The following is a 13241-nucleotide window of genomic DNA, read 5'->3' on the forward strand; positions in this document are numbered from 1 at the left end:
TATCATATAACAAAACACCTAAAACACACTCTTATACTTGCTGCTTCTGCAAGCTTAGCTATGGAACAAATATATAAGGGACCTGAGGATAACCCCTCACTTTCCTCGACCTCCAAAGCCCCACACTCTTACCTCTGTGCCTTTGTCCACAGTGTTTCCTATTTTTCTTCCTCCCTACCTCAATGACAACTGAATTTCTATCCATCCTTTAAAGTTGAACTTAAACATCACCTTCTAAGAAAGTCTTCTCTAATCTTGAATCTCTCTTGTAAATAATCTTCTCTCTGAGACCTCAGAGCATCCCTACTGCACTTACCCTGTACTAACGTGTATTATTCCTAAGCATGTGTTATCCTTGAACTCAAATGTAAGCCTCTTGAGAGTAGGAACTTTGTTCCATATGACCTTTATATCTCTCCAATGTCCAGCACAATACTTTATACACGGTAGATACATAATAATTAAATCTATTGTACCATATTTTATGAATCAGGGAAAGCCAGGTTCTTTTCCACAACTCACCTTTTGCAAATCAATAGAGAGCTGCTGAATGAACATTTGTAGTTCCTGTTCCCTCTGTTCCAAAGCAGTGATCTTATTTTCTGCACCTGTTTCTGCAGCTAACAAATGATCCCTTAATAGGAAAAGAAAACATACAGAGCATCTAGTGAACACATCTGGATAATTCAGCTGAAATAGGTTCTGCATGTAAAAACCTCATGTCCAACTAAAACACAATTAACAGACTATTCCTTCTGTTTTCCTTAAAGGAGGCTATAAGAAGAGATGGGGTCCAACTAAGCAGTTGTGAGAAATTCTGACCTAGTTCAATAATAGACATAAATGCTTATTCAGCACAGATCAAATTATAAGCCATTGCTCTGCAGGGAAGGAGAGAGCTCTGCCTATAGCGGTCCTGTGATCCCAGGCTGAACTAGAACTGCTGTCACAACACTTATGACCAAATGCTGAACAGGCAAGGTACAATGAATTCAGTCCCTTCAGAATGGATTGAATTCAAAGAATATTACAAGGTGAAAGTGGGAAAAGAGCCTAGGCCAGACAAATTCAGAATGGCATAAAAACTAATTCCCACCAACCTCCCAGACCAAGCAATAACCTCTGTTCTTCCAGTGCTGAATACTGCCTCTGCAAAATCTCCAGCTCACAGCTCAAATCTGAAGACCCCCGAACAGAGACCAAGAGTTCCTCTTGTGCATGACTCAATTCTCTGGTTCTCATCTCCAGTTCCTGTTCCATTTTTGCCAGACTTTCCTCCTTTTTCAAAAGCTAGCAAAATCAATAAAGAATGTACACAATGGCTATAAAAATGCCAACAAAAATAATAAAAGGCAGCTAAACTCGATTTGAGTGTGTCCTGGATGTACTTAACAGAGATGCTTACCATGTGCTTGACTTTGGCTAGCTCCTGTTGCTGGAATCCCTCTAATTCATCAATTTCATCCCTCTTTTGGAACAGATTCAAACTTTGATTCTTCATGTCCTGCAACTGAGCTGTCAACAGCCTTTTATCCTATTTGAAAGAACAAGATACCATCCTAGGCACTAAGATGGAGGAACTGTTTTTTTTGTTGTTTTTGTTTTTCTGCAAAAAGAATTTTTATCTAAAGAAAAGTTCCTATGGGAATATTTTATGTTAATAGCTTTATAATATTGTTTTTTAATATTTTATATTTAAAATATTGATAATAATCATTACTGTGACTAAGACTGAATAATTAGCAATAATGTTCAATTAATAAATAGATTTTATAAAACTGACAGAAATGAGGTAGATGATGACCAAGACTCTTAGAAGCATTTAGGTAATTAAATTTGAACATCAGCTCTAAATAGCCATTTTCCCTTTCAATTCACAGTGATATCCTGAACTGGTTGACTATAAATAACAGATCAAGACTGACTGCCTTTAAAAATTACACTATATACCATCTCATACCTATAAAATTAGTTAATATAACAGAAAAGGAAAACCATAAATATTGGAGGGGATATGGGAAATTTTGGAACAGTAATATACCCTGGGTGAAGTTGTAATCTAATCCAACCATTCTGGAGAGCAATTTGGAACTATGCCCCAAAGACTTAAAAACTGTGCATAACCTTTGATCCAGCTATAATACCATTACTAGGTTTGTATCTCAAAAAGATTTGAAAAAAAATGGGGGGGGGGTCCTATTTGTACAAAAATATTTATAGCAGTCGTTTTGTGGTAGAAAAGAATTAGAAATTGAGGGAACGTCCATCAACTAGAGAATAGTTCAACAAGCTGTGTTATATTGTTTATTTTTATTATTTTATTTTTATTTTAATTAAGAAAATTTTTCCATGGTTACATGATTCATGTTCTTTTCCTCCCCTCCTCCCACCTACCTCCTATAGCCAATGAGCAATTCTACTGGATTTTACATGTGTCATTGATCAGGCCTTATTTCCATATTATTAGTATTTGCACTAGGGTGATTATTTAGTCTATATTCCCAATCATATCCCCATCAACTCATGTAATCAAGCAGATGTTTTTCTTCTGTGTTTCTACTCCCACAGTTCTTTCTCATAAGTCCCTCAGAATTGTCCTGGATCCTTGCATTGCTGCTAGTAGTGAAATCCATTACATTCAATTGTGCTACAGTATATCAGTCTCTGTGTATAATGTTCTCCTGGTTCTGCTCCTTTCACTCTGCATCAATTCCTGGAGGTCATTCCAGTTCCCATGGAATTCCTCCAGTTCATTATTCCTTTGAGCACAATAGTATTCCATCACCAATAAATATCACAATTTGTTCAGCCATTCCCCAGTCAAAGGGCATCCCCTCATTTTCCAATTTTTTTGCCATGTGGTATATTATTGTAATGGAATATTGTGCTATAAGAAATGATGAGAAGGATGATTTCAGAAAAACCTGGAATGAACTGATGCAAAATGAAGTGAGCAGAGCCAGAACACTGTACACAGTAACAGCAATATTATATAATGGACAATTGTCAATGACTTAGTTATCCTTAGCAATATAGTGATCCAAGAGAGTCCTTAAGAACTCAAGCTGAAAAATGCCACCCACCACTAGAGAAAGAATTGATAAGAGTCTGAATACAGACCAAAACATATTATATTTCATTTTCTTTTTTTCATATTTTTCTTTGTTCGAGTTCTCTTCCACAAAATGACTAATATGGAAAAATGTTTTACATTACTGCACATATATCAGACTGCTTGCCATCTCAAGATGGGGAAAAAGGAGGGAAAGGAAAAGTAAGATAATTTGGCTCAACATTTTTTAAAAACTAGGTTAAAAACTCTTTTTACGTGTGATTGAGGAGGAAGACAAAATATTATTCAAAATAAAATAAAATAAAATAAAAATCATGCTACATTCAAGTGAAACTTAAAACTGACAGCAATTAGACATGAAATGGTACTAGTAGGCAAAAATTTATTGAACAAGAATTGCTGTAAAGGATAACAAATGTATTGGTTATTTCTAATTTTAAAAGAGATTAATTATCTCCAAGATTTATTATTACTTATATTTATAGTGGTTTACAAAGTCCTAGGCAAGCATTTTCATTGTTCTATCTTAGCCCAAAAGCCAATTTTTCTTAAAATCACATGAAAGGAATAAAGGTCAGATTTTATATAGCATAGCTCCCTTTACTTAGGAATATAAAAATAAAGTCCACATCACTATCTTAACTCAGTAGTTTTCAATATTTTAAGAACCATAGCTTGAGAAAATCTGATCTAAGAAACCTCTTTGCTTAAGGGGGCAATCATCATCAAAATTTGTGCAGTTTTACTGAGCACATGATTTGCAACTATGAGGCACCAAACTCTAGTACTTCACACCATAGAAATTGAGACTCATAAGACTAATGGAAGGAAGGGAACTTTCGGGATTGATTTTTCTTTTGATCCAAAATATCTGGAAAGGCTTTTATCCTAAGACGTAAAGGCTTACATTAATAGGTTACTCCTTGTGTTCTAGGTCTAAATTTGCTTAAGAAACATCATTTTAGTGCACGAGTTATGCCTGGTAGGGGAAGATTTCAGAAAACCATTAGCTTAAATGAGTTACATGCAAATTATATGGAATTTAAACATAATTTCTAGCAAATAGGAGTTGCTGCAGATGGATTTTAGCTTTCATGCTAGAAGGTAAGGGAATATTTACATCTTTCATTATATTTTGAAGAGAAGCCATGTTCAGTAAGAATGAAGTAACAGCAGAACATGTGAATAGCAGAGAGGGAAATATACAGAACCAGGAGAACACTGTACACAGTGACAGCAATACTGTAGAATTGTGAAAAACTTAGTTACTCTCAGCAATTCAATGATCCAGGACAATTCTGAGGAAATGCTGCCCACTTCCAGAGAAAGAACTACTGGAGTTGGAATGCAGAATAAAGCATGTGATTTTTCACTTTAGTTTATTTGGGTTTTTATTTGGAGGTTTTAGTTTTATATAATTTATTCTCTTACAAAAACGAACAATTTGAAAGTATGTTTTACATGATAATATATGTACAAACCAGATCAAATTGCTTGCCAACTCTAGGAAAGGGGAAGGAAGAAAGGGAGGATGACAATTTGGAACATATCGCTTCAGAAACTTATGTGGAAATTTGTTATTACATGTAATTGGTAAAATAAAATATCTTTATAAAGAAAAGAAAATGTGAATGGTTGATGTTACTGATTATCTGAAGTGAAAAATGCATTTTTTTTCTATCCTAGGTATGAAAGTAAACTTTGTCCCCATCAGAGAGTTAACAAGGAACCTCTTGAGGCTCATGGGAGACATTTCAGAGCCTGTCCAGAGCTACTGGAATGGTCAATTTTTCTGAATGTTAAGAGTTCTTTTTTAGCAGCTTAGTGCTGATCTCAGAATGCTCTCAACTCCATCTACTTCTCTAAGGATTCCTGATTTTAATTAGTAAAAAAGCAAGAATACAAAGAGATCATCAAATTGGCTTCATCTCCTACTGTAGTGACTCTAACAATAATACTCATTTCTGTGGTTGTCGTAAGTAAAAAAACAGATTTTTCAAACCCATAAAAGACAATTATCTAATGCCGAGAAAAATAAAGTCAAAACTCACTTTTTCAAGTTGAGTCAACTTCTCTGTCCATTCCTAAAAAATACAAGAAAACCACAAAAATGACTACAGTTTAAAAGAACAGCAATGCTAGGATTTTGAGAAAAAAATCCTGTTACAAAACATTTAACTTGGCTTAAGCAACAAGTTCTAACTGAAATAACAAAATGAACTTATGAAAGTTTACAAAAGAACAAAGACTATAGATCTTTAGCAAGCTACTGACACCAAGCAAAGGTGTACCATTTAATTCTGGAAAGGCATCTCACCTAACGATGGTTTTGCCAAAACCTGAAATTTGGTGGAACAATATTGGTGGGAAGTGACAGGTTAGCCTTATAGGAATAGCATTATAATAATTATAATAATAATTTTAACAATATTACAAGAGAATTTCACATTGGGTTTGGTTATACAATATCCAGTAATACTATTGCAATAATGCATTAGTTAAGGCAATGTCACCTAGAGTGTGCCCATATAATATCTCATCTAGCATAAGTCAAAGGAACAAAGGTCATTCATATCAGCATTTCACATGCTAATAGAGACCAAAAAAGACCTGAATTATCCCTGAAGATACTTCATATTAGCAACATCCATATTATAATTGTTATGTCCTCTTTTCACTTTCCCAAACGACTAGCATTAGGAAGTAAAAGATTTTATAGAGGCAAAGAGGTGGCAGAGTGGACAGAGTACTGACCTAGAGTCAAGAAGACCTGGGTTCAAATTGTGACAAGGAAATCACTTTAAAAGACTGATATATATATTAATTTAAGGTCGCCAAGGAATTCAGCTATGTAATTCCTAAATGAAAACTCAAATCAGCCGTCAGTCTTTTATAGAGTTTAATTACAAACAGGAGGAAGAAAGGAATTAGAGATAGAGAGAGAGAGAGAGAGAGAGAGAGAGAGAGAGAGAGAGAGAGCGAAAGGGGAGAGAAGGGAATAGGGCTTAAATACCCCCTCTGTTTAGGCTGGGCCAAAAGGCCCACGCCCTTAGATAGCTGGGGCAAAGAAAAGAGATCAGTCCCTATTACTCACGTGACCAAAATGGAGAAACAGTCTCAGAGGCCCCCACCTTCAGCTTCCTTCAGAGCAAGCTTCTCAGAGCACACTCCAACCACTCAGACAAACTCCTCAACCACCACCCTGAGTCTTCAGACCCCTCTATCTTTAAGGAAACCATCCAAGTTCCCTCCCCTCAGTTCTCACATCTACCAATCACTGTCCATCAATTTCCCTGTGCCAATGGAGGCTCTAGCTTAACCCAGGACCGCCCAGAGGTCTCTGGCTTTGCACATGTCTGTTGAAGGTCATATTTTCAAATAATTAAATCTTTGATCCTTTGCTACAGCCCTTCCTAAATCCTGTTAACCTGAGTAGGGTAGAGATTGGAATAATTAAATTTTGATCTATGCTGCAGCCCTTCCTCAATCCTGTTAGGACTGAGTAGAGTGGAGATTGATTCCAAGTATCTCCATTGTATCAATTCTAAAATCAATCATGACTCAAAGAAATTCCTGTTCTATGCTTAAGCATAGGTCAAAGTCCTTTCCATTGTTCAGCAAAAGGTTTCTGTCCTAAAGTAATCTTAAGAAGGGAGGAGGAGGAACCTCCCATGCCAATGGGGTTCACATTCCAATAGACTATCAGTAAGAAATTTTCCAAGTATGAAATTTCCCAATGGTGAAATTTCCAACATTTATAAGTCTAAGGAATTTTAAGGTTTACAAAATGCAGACTCAGGCACTTACTAGCTAACATGTAATCTGTCTGCCTCAGTTTCCTCATCTATTAAAAAGAGGATAATAATTGTATCTTACCTCCCAGGGTTGTTGTGAAGAGAAAATGAGATATTTATAAAGTACTCTGCAACCTTAAAGTACTATATGTTAGCTATAGCAGAGAAGCAAACTTAAAAAAAAAAAACCCAATGTTAGCTATTATTAATATTCTATCACAATGGGCCATGGTTCCAAATTTCCCACTTTACTCCAAAATATTACCTCCTCTAAAAATACAGCTGTAACTTATTTATTCAGGTATCACTGATAGAGTATCCCCCCCAAAAAACTGTCCAAAAGACTAGAGCTGACCATTTAATTGCCACAACTTTAATTTTTTTTAACCTATTCTTGAAGAACATAAACAGAGTATACTGTGTGGCCATGAACAATTAACAGCCTTATCCTCCCTTAAACTTCAGCATTATAATTGTCAAACAGAAATAATACCTGTAGTTTCTGCCCCTCAAAGTTATTATGAAGATCAGAAAAAATAATACAAGCAAAGCACTTTGAAAAACTTTTTTAAACTCAGTCCAAAAGAATTCATAATTTAATCTTTCTTTGATGACTGAGTTGTCATTTACTTACTTAATTACTATACTAGGTTATGATAAAATATTTTTTGTCTCTTCCTTTGCTACAAAGCAAATGGTTACTGCTTCTTCTGCCAGTCTATCTGCCTCATGTTCTTCCTTTTCTAGTGTAATGACATCATTAGAATGCTGTAAAAATTGAATCACTAACTTTTGAATGATGGCTCCAAGGTTTCTCCTAAAAAAAGAGAACTGTAGGCACTCTACTGCTTGAGTTTTATAGACCTATATAAACTGTTTACTTCAAGTTTTAGGAGTACACCCACCCCCCCAAAAAAAAACCACCACCATACTCATCTCATCAGCATAAATGAAAGTCTGACCTCTAGATAAGTGAGGACGCTACAAGGGTAGTATTTTCTTTCTCCACTCCATAAATCTGTAGCTGGAGATGGAAGAATCTCATTGGTCTTTTAGACCCTGACCCATATTTCAGTACTAAAATAAGGTTTTTTGTTGTTGTTTTTACCATTTCCCCAATTCTAAGTCTAAATGATAAGTCATAGAAGCTGCATAATAATCCTTTTTATCTTTAACTACTATAAAAACATTTGTCATAATCATGAAGTACCACTAATCTAATTGTAATAAAATAAATCTTTTGGTTGGGCTTGTCACATATTTATTACCTGGTCCTTTTTTGCTAATGCCAAAGCCATTCCTTCTGCCATTTTGGCTCTGTGGGCTTGATGTGTTTCATTCTGCTCTTGCAATTTTCTCATGGAAGCTGTTAACAGAGTTTATTTAAGAAGTGAGACTATTCTGGTGGGTCAAAAAACAAATCAAAGAAACAATTACTGATTTCATTGAAGAGAATGATGATGAGGAAACAGGTTATCAAAATCTATGGGATATAGCCAAAGCAGTACTCAATAGAAAATTTATATTCCCTGAGAGCATAAATCAACAAATCAGAGAGGGAAGAAGCCAATGAATTGGACATGCAACTTAAAAAACTAGAAAGAGAACAAATTTAAAAATCCCCTGCCCCCAAAGTGAAACTATTTCAGGACCAACTTGTCTTAGATTGCACTAGAACTTGGCGGCCATAGTTTTAATATTATAACAATCTTTAACGGGTGATAATTTTCATTAAAACACATCTACAAAAAGGTGGATACAAAAGAAAAAGGTCATAAAAAGAGGACAACTAGGTGGCTCAGTGGATTGAGAGCCAGGCTCAGAGAAGGGAAGTCCTGGGTTCAAATCTGATCTCAGACACTTTTTAGCTGTGTTGCCCTGGGCTAGTCACATAACCTCCACTGCCTAGCCTTTAACACTCTTTTGCCTTAGAACTAATACACAGTATTGATTCTAAGATGGAAGGTAAGGGTTTAAAAAAAAAAAAGCCATTTGAAAGCTGGAACTGAATTGGACTATGCTAATACCATTATTTAAAAACATGGTCTCCTAGGCTCAGTAATGCTCAAGATAGGAAGGTATTTATTTCCCCTGGTGGGCACTGATGGTATACAATCAAGCATAAGTTACACTAACAACACACTACCATTATCTATACTGCACACAGCACCTCTCTCCTACCATGCCTAGAGGACTTTAAAAATTCTCTTTCATCAATCTAGGCAAATTTCACATTATCTTGCTAGAGGGAAAGCCATATAGTACTCTAGATTTGTAATGTAAGGTCTTACACTTAAATGACGACTTTGTCAATTGCCGGATTGTCTGTGTGCTAAGTCATTTTTTAGCCTCATTTGAGGAATTTCATCTATTATTATCATTATTATAAATACCAGAAGCTTCTGTTAGAGAGCAGGTCACCAGTAGAGCTAAGACTAAAACCCAGATATCTCTCTCTCTTTTAAACTCTCACCTATCAGTACTGTGTTTTGGTTCCAAGGCAGAAGAGAGGTAAGTTCTAAGCAACTGAGGTTAAGTGACTTCCCAGAGTCAGCCAGCTAGGAAATGTGTGAGGCCATATTTGAACCCAGAAACTTCCCATTTCTAGCTTGGTTCTCAATCTCCTAGCCCCTAAACTCTAGCATTAAGAGATCTGAGTTTTAATCTCCTATTACTGGGTAGAAATAACAACTGAGCTAAGCTAAGAATCAGCATTAGATTTTAACACACTAATAAAAATGGCTCAGAGAAGACAACTTAAGAATTATTACCATCTATTTAACATAAGTATGAATTATACTTTTTGTCCACCAAAGTAAATATTTGTTTTCAAATATTATGCTAAATATATTGCTGGTTATATTATTTTTTTTAAACCCTTACCTTTAATCTTAGAACTATATTGGTTCTAAGGAAGAAGAGCAGTATAGGCTAAGTAATGAGGGTTAAGTGATTTGTCCAGGGTCACACAGCTAGGAAGTGTTTGAGGTAAGATTTGAACCCTGGACCTCTTATCTCTAGGCCTGGCTCTCAATCCACTGAGCCACTCAGCTGCCCCAAGTTATATTATTTTCAAAGATTTCCATTTTTAAAGGGAAAAAAATTAAGAATATTTATTTTTAAAAATTTAATCCTATTTGAGCCAAAATATTTGTATAACTCAGTGAAATTGCTTGTCAGCTCTGGGAGGGGGGAGAAAAGAGGGAAAGGAAACAATAAGAATCATGTAACCATGGGAAAAAAAAATTTAAATAATAATAAAATATACCAAAATCCTATATGAATTGGGGAAGAAGGGGACATAAAAAGAATACATACAATCCTGATGTTTTTCCAATGCAATTTCAAGCTTTTCTTTTATCTTCTGCAAGTTTCGCACCTGTTCAGCATATTCTTGAGAGATGAGGAATGAGAAGTACAGATCAGGAATGGACAAATGTTAAGAAAGGAAATTTTCTGAAAAGAGTGCAAAATGATCATAATTTTCTAAAATTGAAAATAATTTCTTTTAAGGAAAACTAGAGAGCCTCTGCTTAACAATGAGCAATACAAGCAAACAGTTCTACAACAAACTATTATAGTACAAAACAGTGAATGCAAATAGGAGATCATACTAAATTCAAGAGATATACAAGGTCTAATTATCATGCTCTGTCACTAAATAATTAATCTCAAAATTCATGTCCCCACTTCTTTTTTTGACCATATAAAATAGATAGCTGGCAATTAATTAAATAACACATTTTTCAGTCCACACTTTTACAGTCTTTCAAGGCAACTGCGCAAAACTATATCAGGGTAAGATTCAGGTTCAACTAATAGCATGCCACTGTGACCTCAGAGTATAAATACTTAATACTGTAGGAATGTGAAACTCTTGGCTCCGTAGAATCTTATTAACACTTGCCATTTCCAGTGAAAAATGTAATATAAACCTGGATACTCAGAGTTTATATCCCAGCCCCCACAATAGAACCCAACTATTCTTCAACAGGTAAACTAGTCCTATAAAATCTATGCCGAACATTTATTTTATCTTTCCAATTTTCTAGAGGTTTATTTTTGTAAAGAGTAGAGCTGAGGTATGAAAGAAATGGAATAGCATTATTTTGAATTTATTTATTTATAATGTAAATCTATAGTGCAGTGGCTTGAGAGCAAGGACTGCAAGTCAGGAAAACTCATCTTCCTGAGTTCAAATCCAGTCTCAGACACTTACTAGCTAAGTGACTCTAGGCAAGTCACTTAATCATGTTTACCTCCATTTCCTCATCTGTCAAATGAGCTGGAGAAGGAAATGGAAAACCATTCCACTACTTCTGCCAAGAAAACCCCAATGGGACCAGGAAGAGTTGGACATGACAGAAATAACTGAACAACAGTATAAATGACAACTCTTCCATTCCTTAGTAGTTAAAGGCTAAAAATATTCATCACACACAGGTCAAAAACTTCAAGTGATAAGCTCTGTTACACTCAACTAGGCTAGTCCTTTGACAACCAGTTCATGATTTCTTTCCTGGGTCTACCCCGAGACCTTCCCAATTTGGCTAGATACATCAGTTAGGGATCTGCTGCAATAGCTTTCTAAAATCTAGGGCTAATGATCTCCAATCCAAGATAAAGTATCACAGGCAATCTTTAATAACAATGACACACATATAAATTCAATGCAAACATATTATTGAGTTCAACAGTCCAGAATTGTAATCCTAATAAAAAGGGTATTAGGTGAATGACTTAAGGCTGAAAGCACAAAAAAGACTGCAGGAATTTTAAGAGACCAAAGAAGATATTCCTAGTATCCAAAGAAATAAATACTTTAATAGACTCAGACTACAGAACAATATAAGATACTTCATTTGAAAGGAAGAAATTATGCCTTACCAAATTGGGAAAGCAAAGGAGTACTGAAAAAACTCTTAACTTCCAAATAAACACTAATAATAGCTACTGCCTAGAGAAAGATGTTGGAGTAAGAGAAATACTAGGGGAAACTAAAAGTAAGCCAAATGCCTTATAAAGCTGCATAATTTGGGAGTTATCTTGGGCAAAAGGGCATATTTGTTTTACATGAACATTATAATGCCCTTCTTCTATGTCTATAAGCTACTGTAACCAGTAAACTTGGGTTTTCAATCTCTAAAGTGTGTATGAAGTAACTTTTTTTAAACCCATACCTTCTTTCTTAAAATCAATTCTAAGCATCAGTTCCAAGGCAGAAAAGCCTAAAGTCTAGGCCCATGTTGGAGAACCTATGGCATGCATGCTGAAGTGTGCAAGAGGGGGTTGCTCCCTTCCCTCTCTCCATGTCTGCCTGAGGACATTTTAGTGACCTGCCCCTCTGCCCAGCAGCCCAATGGAAGCACTTCCTTCCTCCCTCCCTTGTCTGAAGTAAGGCAGGGGGGCATGCACAGCAGTAGTGGAGGGGCAGTTCATATGTGGCATGAGGGTTGCAGTTTGGGCATTCAGTTTCTAAAAGGTTCACCACTGCTGGTCTAGGCTATATGGGTTAAATGATTTGCCCAGGATCACATGGTGAGGAAGTATCTGAAGGTTTCTTTGAACCCAGGTCCTCCCGACTCTAGGCCTAGCTCTCTTTCCATTTAGCTAGGCTATTTGCTCCAAAGAATAGTCATAACTCTTGCTTTAACTTAAAAAGAAAAAAAATCAAGTTAGAGTACTGAATTTGCAATTAATGGAGTGCAAGGGTAGGAAATATATCCCTTCTATTAAAAAAGACTACAGAAAGTAGAAAAAGGATTAAAAATTATATCTCCACACTATCCATACTCACATAAAAAAGTTACTATATATGTATATATTTCAAATAGTACCTGATCTCTCCAGTGTTTGCTGTAGTACTGGAATAATAGAAGCTATCTGTCTAAGCTCAATTGCTTAGAAAAAGAAAGCTAACTCTCACAGCTTTAATTAAAAACAAAACAAAACAAAAGAACTTGATGCTTACTTATTTTTATGAAAATCAGTGTTGGTATTTAAACATCAGGGAAGAGCACACTATATAGATTTTATTAAAGTTGCATCTTACATTGTCAATGATCCTTGATTTTACCGACTTGAGTGCTCCTTCAGCAAATGCATACTGTAATTCCTCCAAACCTTATGAGATGAATTCATAAACTGTGTAGCTCAAAAATTTCACCCTACAGTGGGCAACATTTCAATGACTAGCTTCTTAGCACTCTAATGGGTTTGTCTTCATCAGAAGTCTCTCTCTCTCTCTCTCTCTCTCTCTCTCTCTCGCTCCCCTCCCCTACCCCCAATGCCATTAGGCCTGAATTCAAATTAACGACAATTTTACTTTAAACGTTTCTTGCTTTTGGATATTGCAATGCAAGTATTGCAGCACA

General features: G+C 35.7%; 1 protein-coding gene across 11 annotated transcripts in view; it reads right to left on the reverse strand.

Annotated features, from left to right (window-relative positions):
* Positions 1-13241, reverse strand: part of GOLGA1 (golgin A1) — a 63189-nt gene that overhangs the window by 44202 nt on the left and 5746 nt on the right. For all 11 annotated transcript variants that reach the window (XM_016422612.2, XM_016422613.2, XM_007474641.3 and 8 more), the window contains 6 exons: positions 10186-10260; positions 8136-8233; positions 5125-5157; positions 1406-1534; positions 1121-1290; positions 523-634 (listed from right to left, as the gene is read on the reverse strand). In XM_016422612.2, the coding sequence (XP_016278098.1) occupies positions 523-634; positions 1121-1290; positions 1406-1534; positions 5125-5157; positions 8136-8233; positions 10186-10260 (617 nt within the window). The remainder of the gene's footprint in view (positions 1-522; positions 635-1120; positions 1291-1405; positions 1535-5124; positions 5158-8135; positions 8234-10185; positions 10261-13241) is intronic.

Source organism: Monodelphis domestica, chromosome 1 (genome assembly GCF_027887165.1).
Source record: "Monodelphis domestica isolate mMonDom1 chromosome 1, mMonDom1.pri, whole genome shotgun sequence".
Classification (NCBI taxonomy): Eukaryota; Metazoa; Chordata; class Mammalia; order Didelphimorphia; family Didelphidae; genus Monodelphis; species Monodelphis domestica.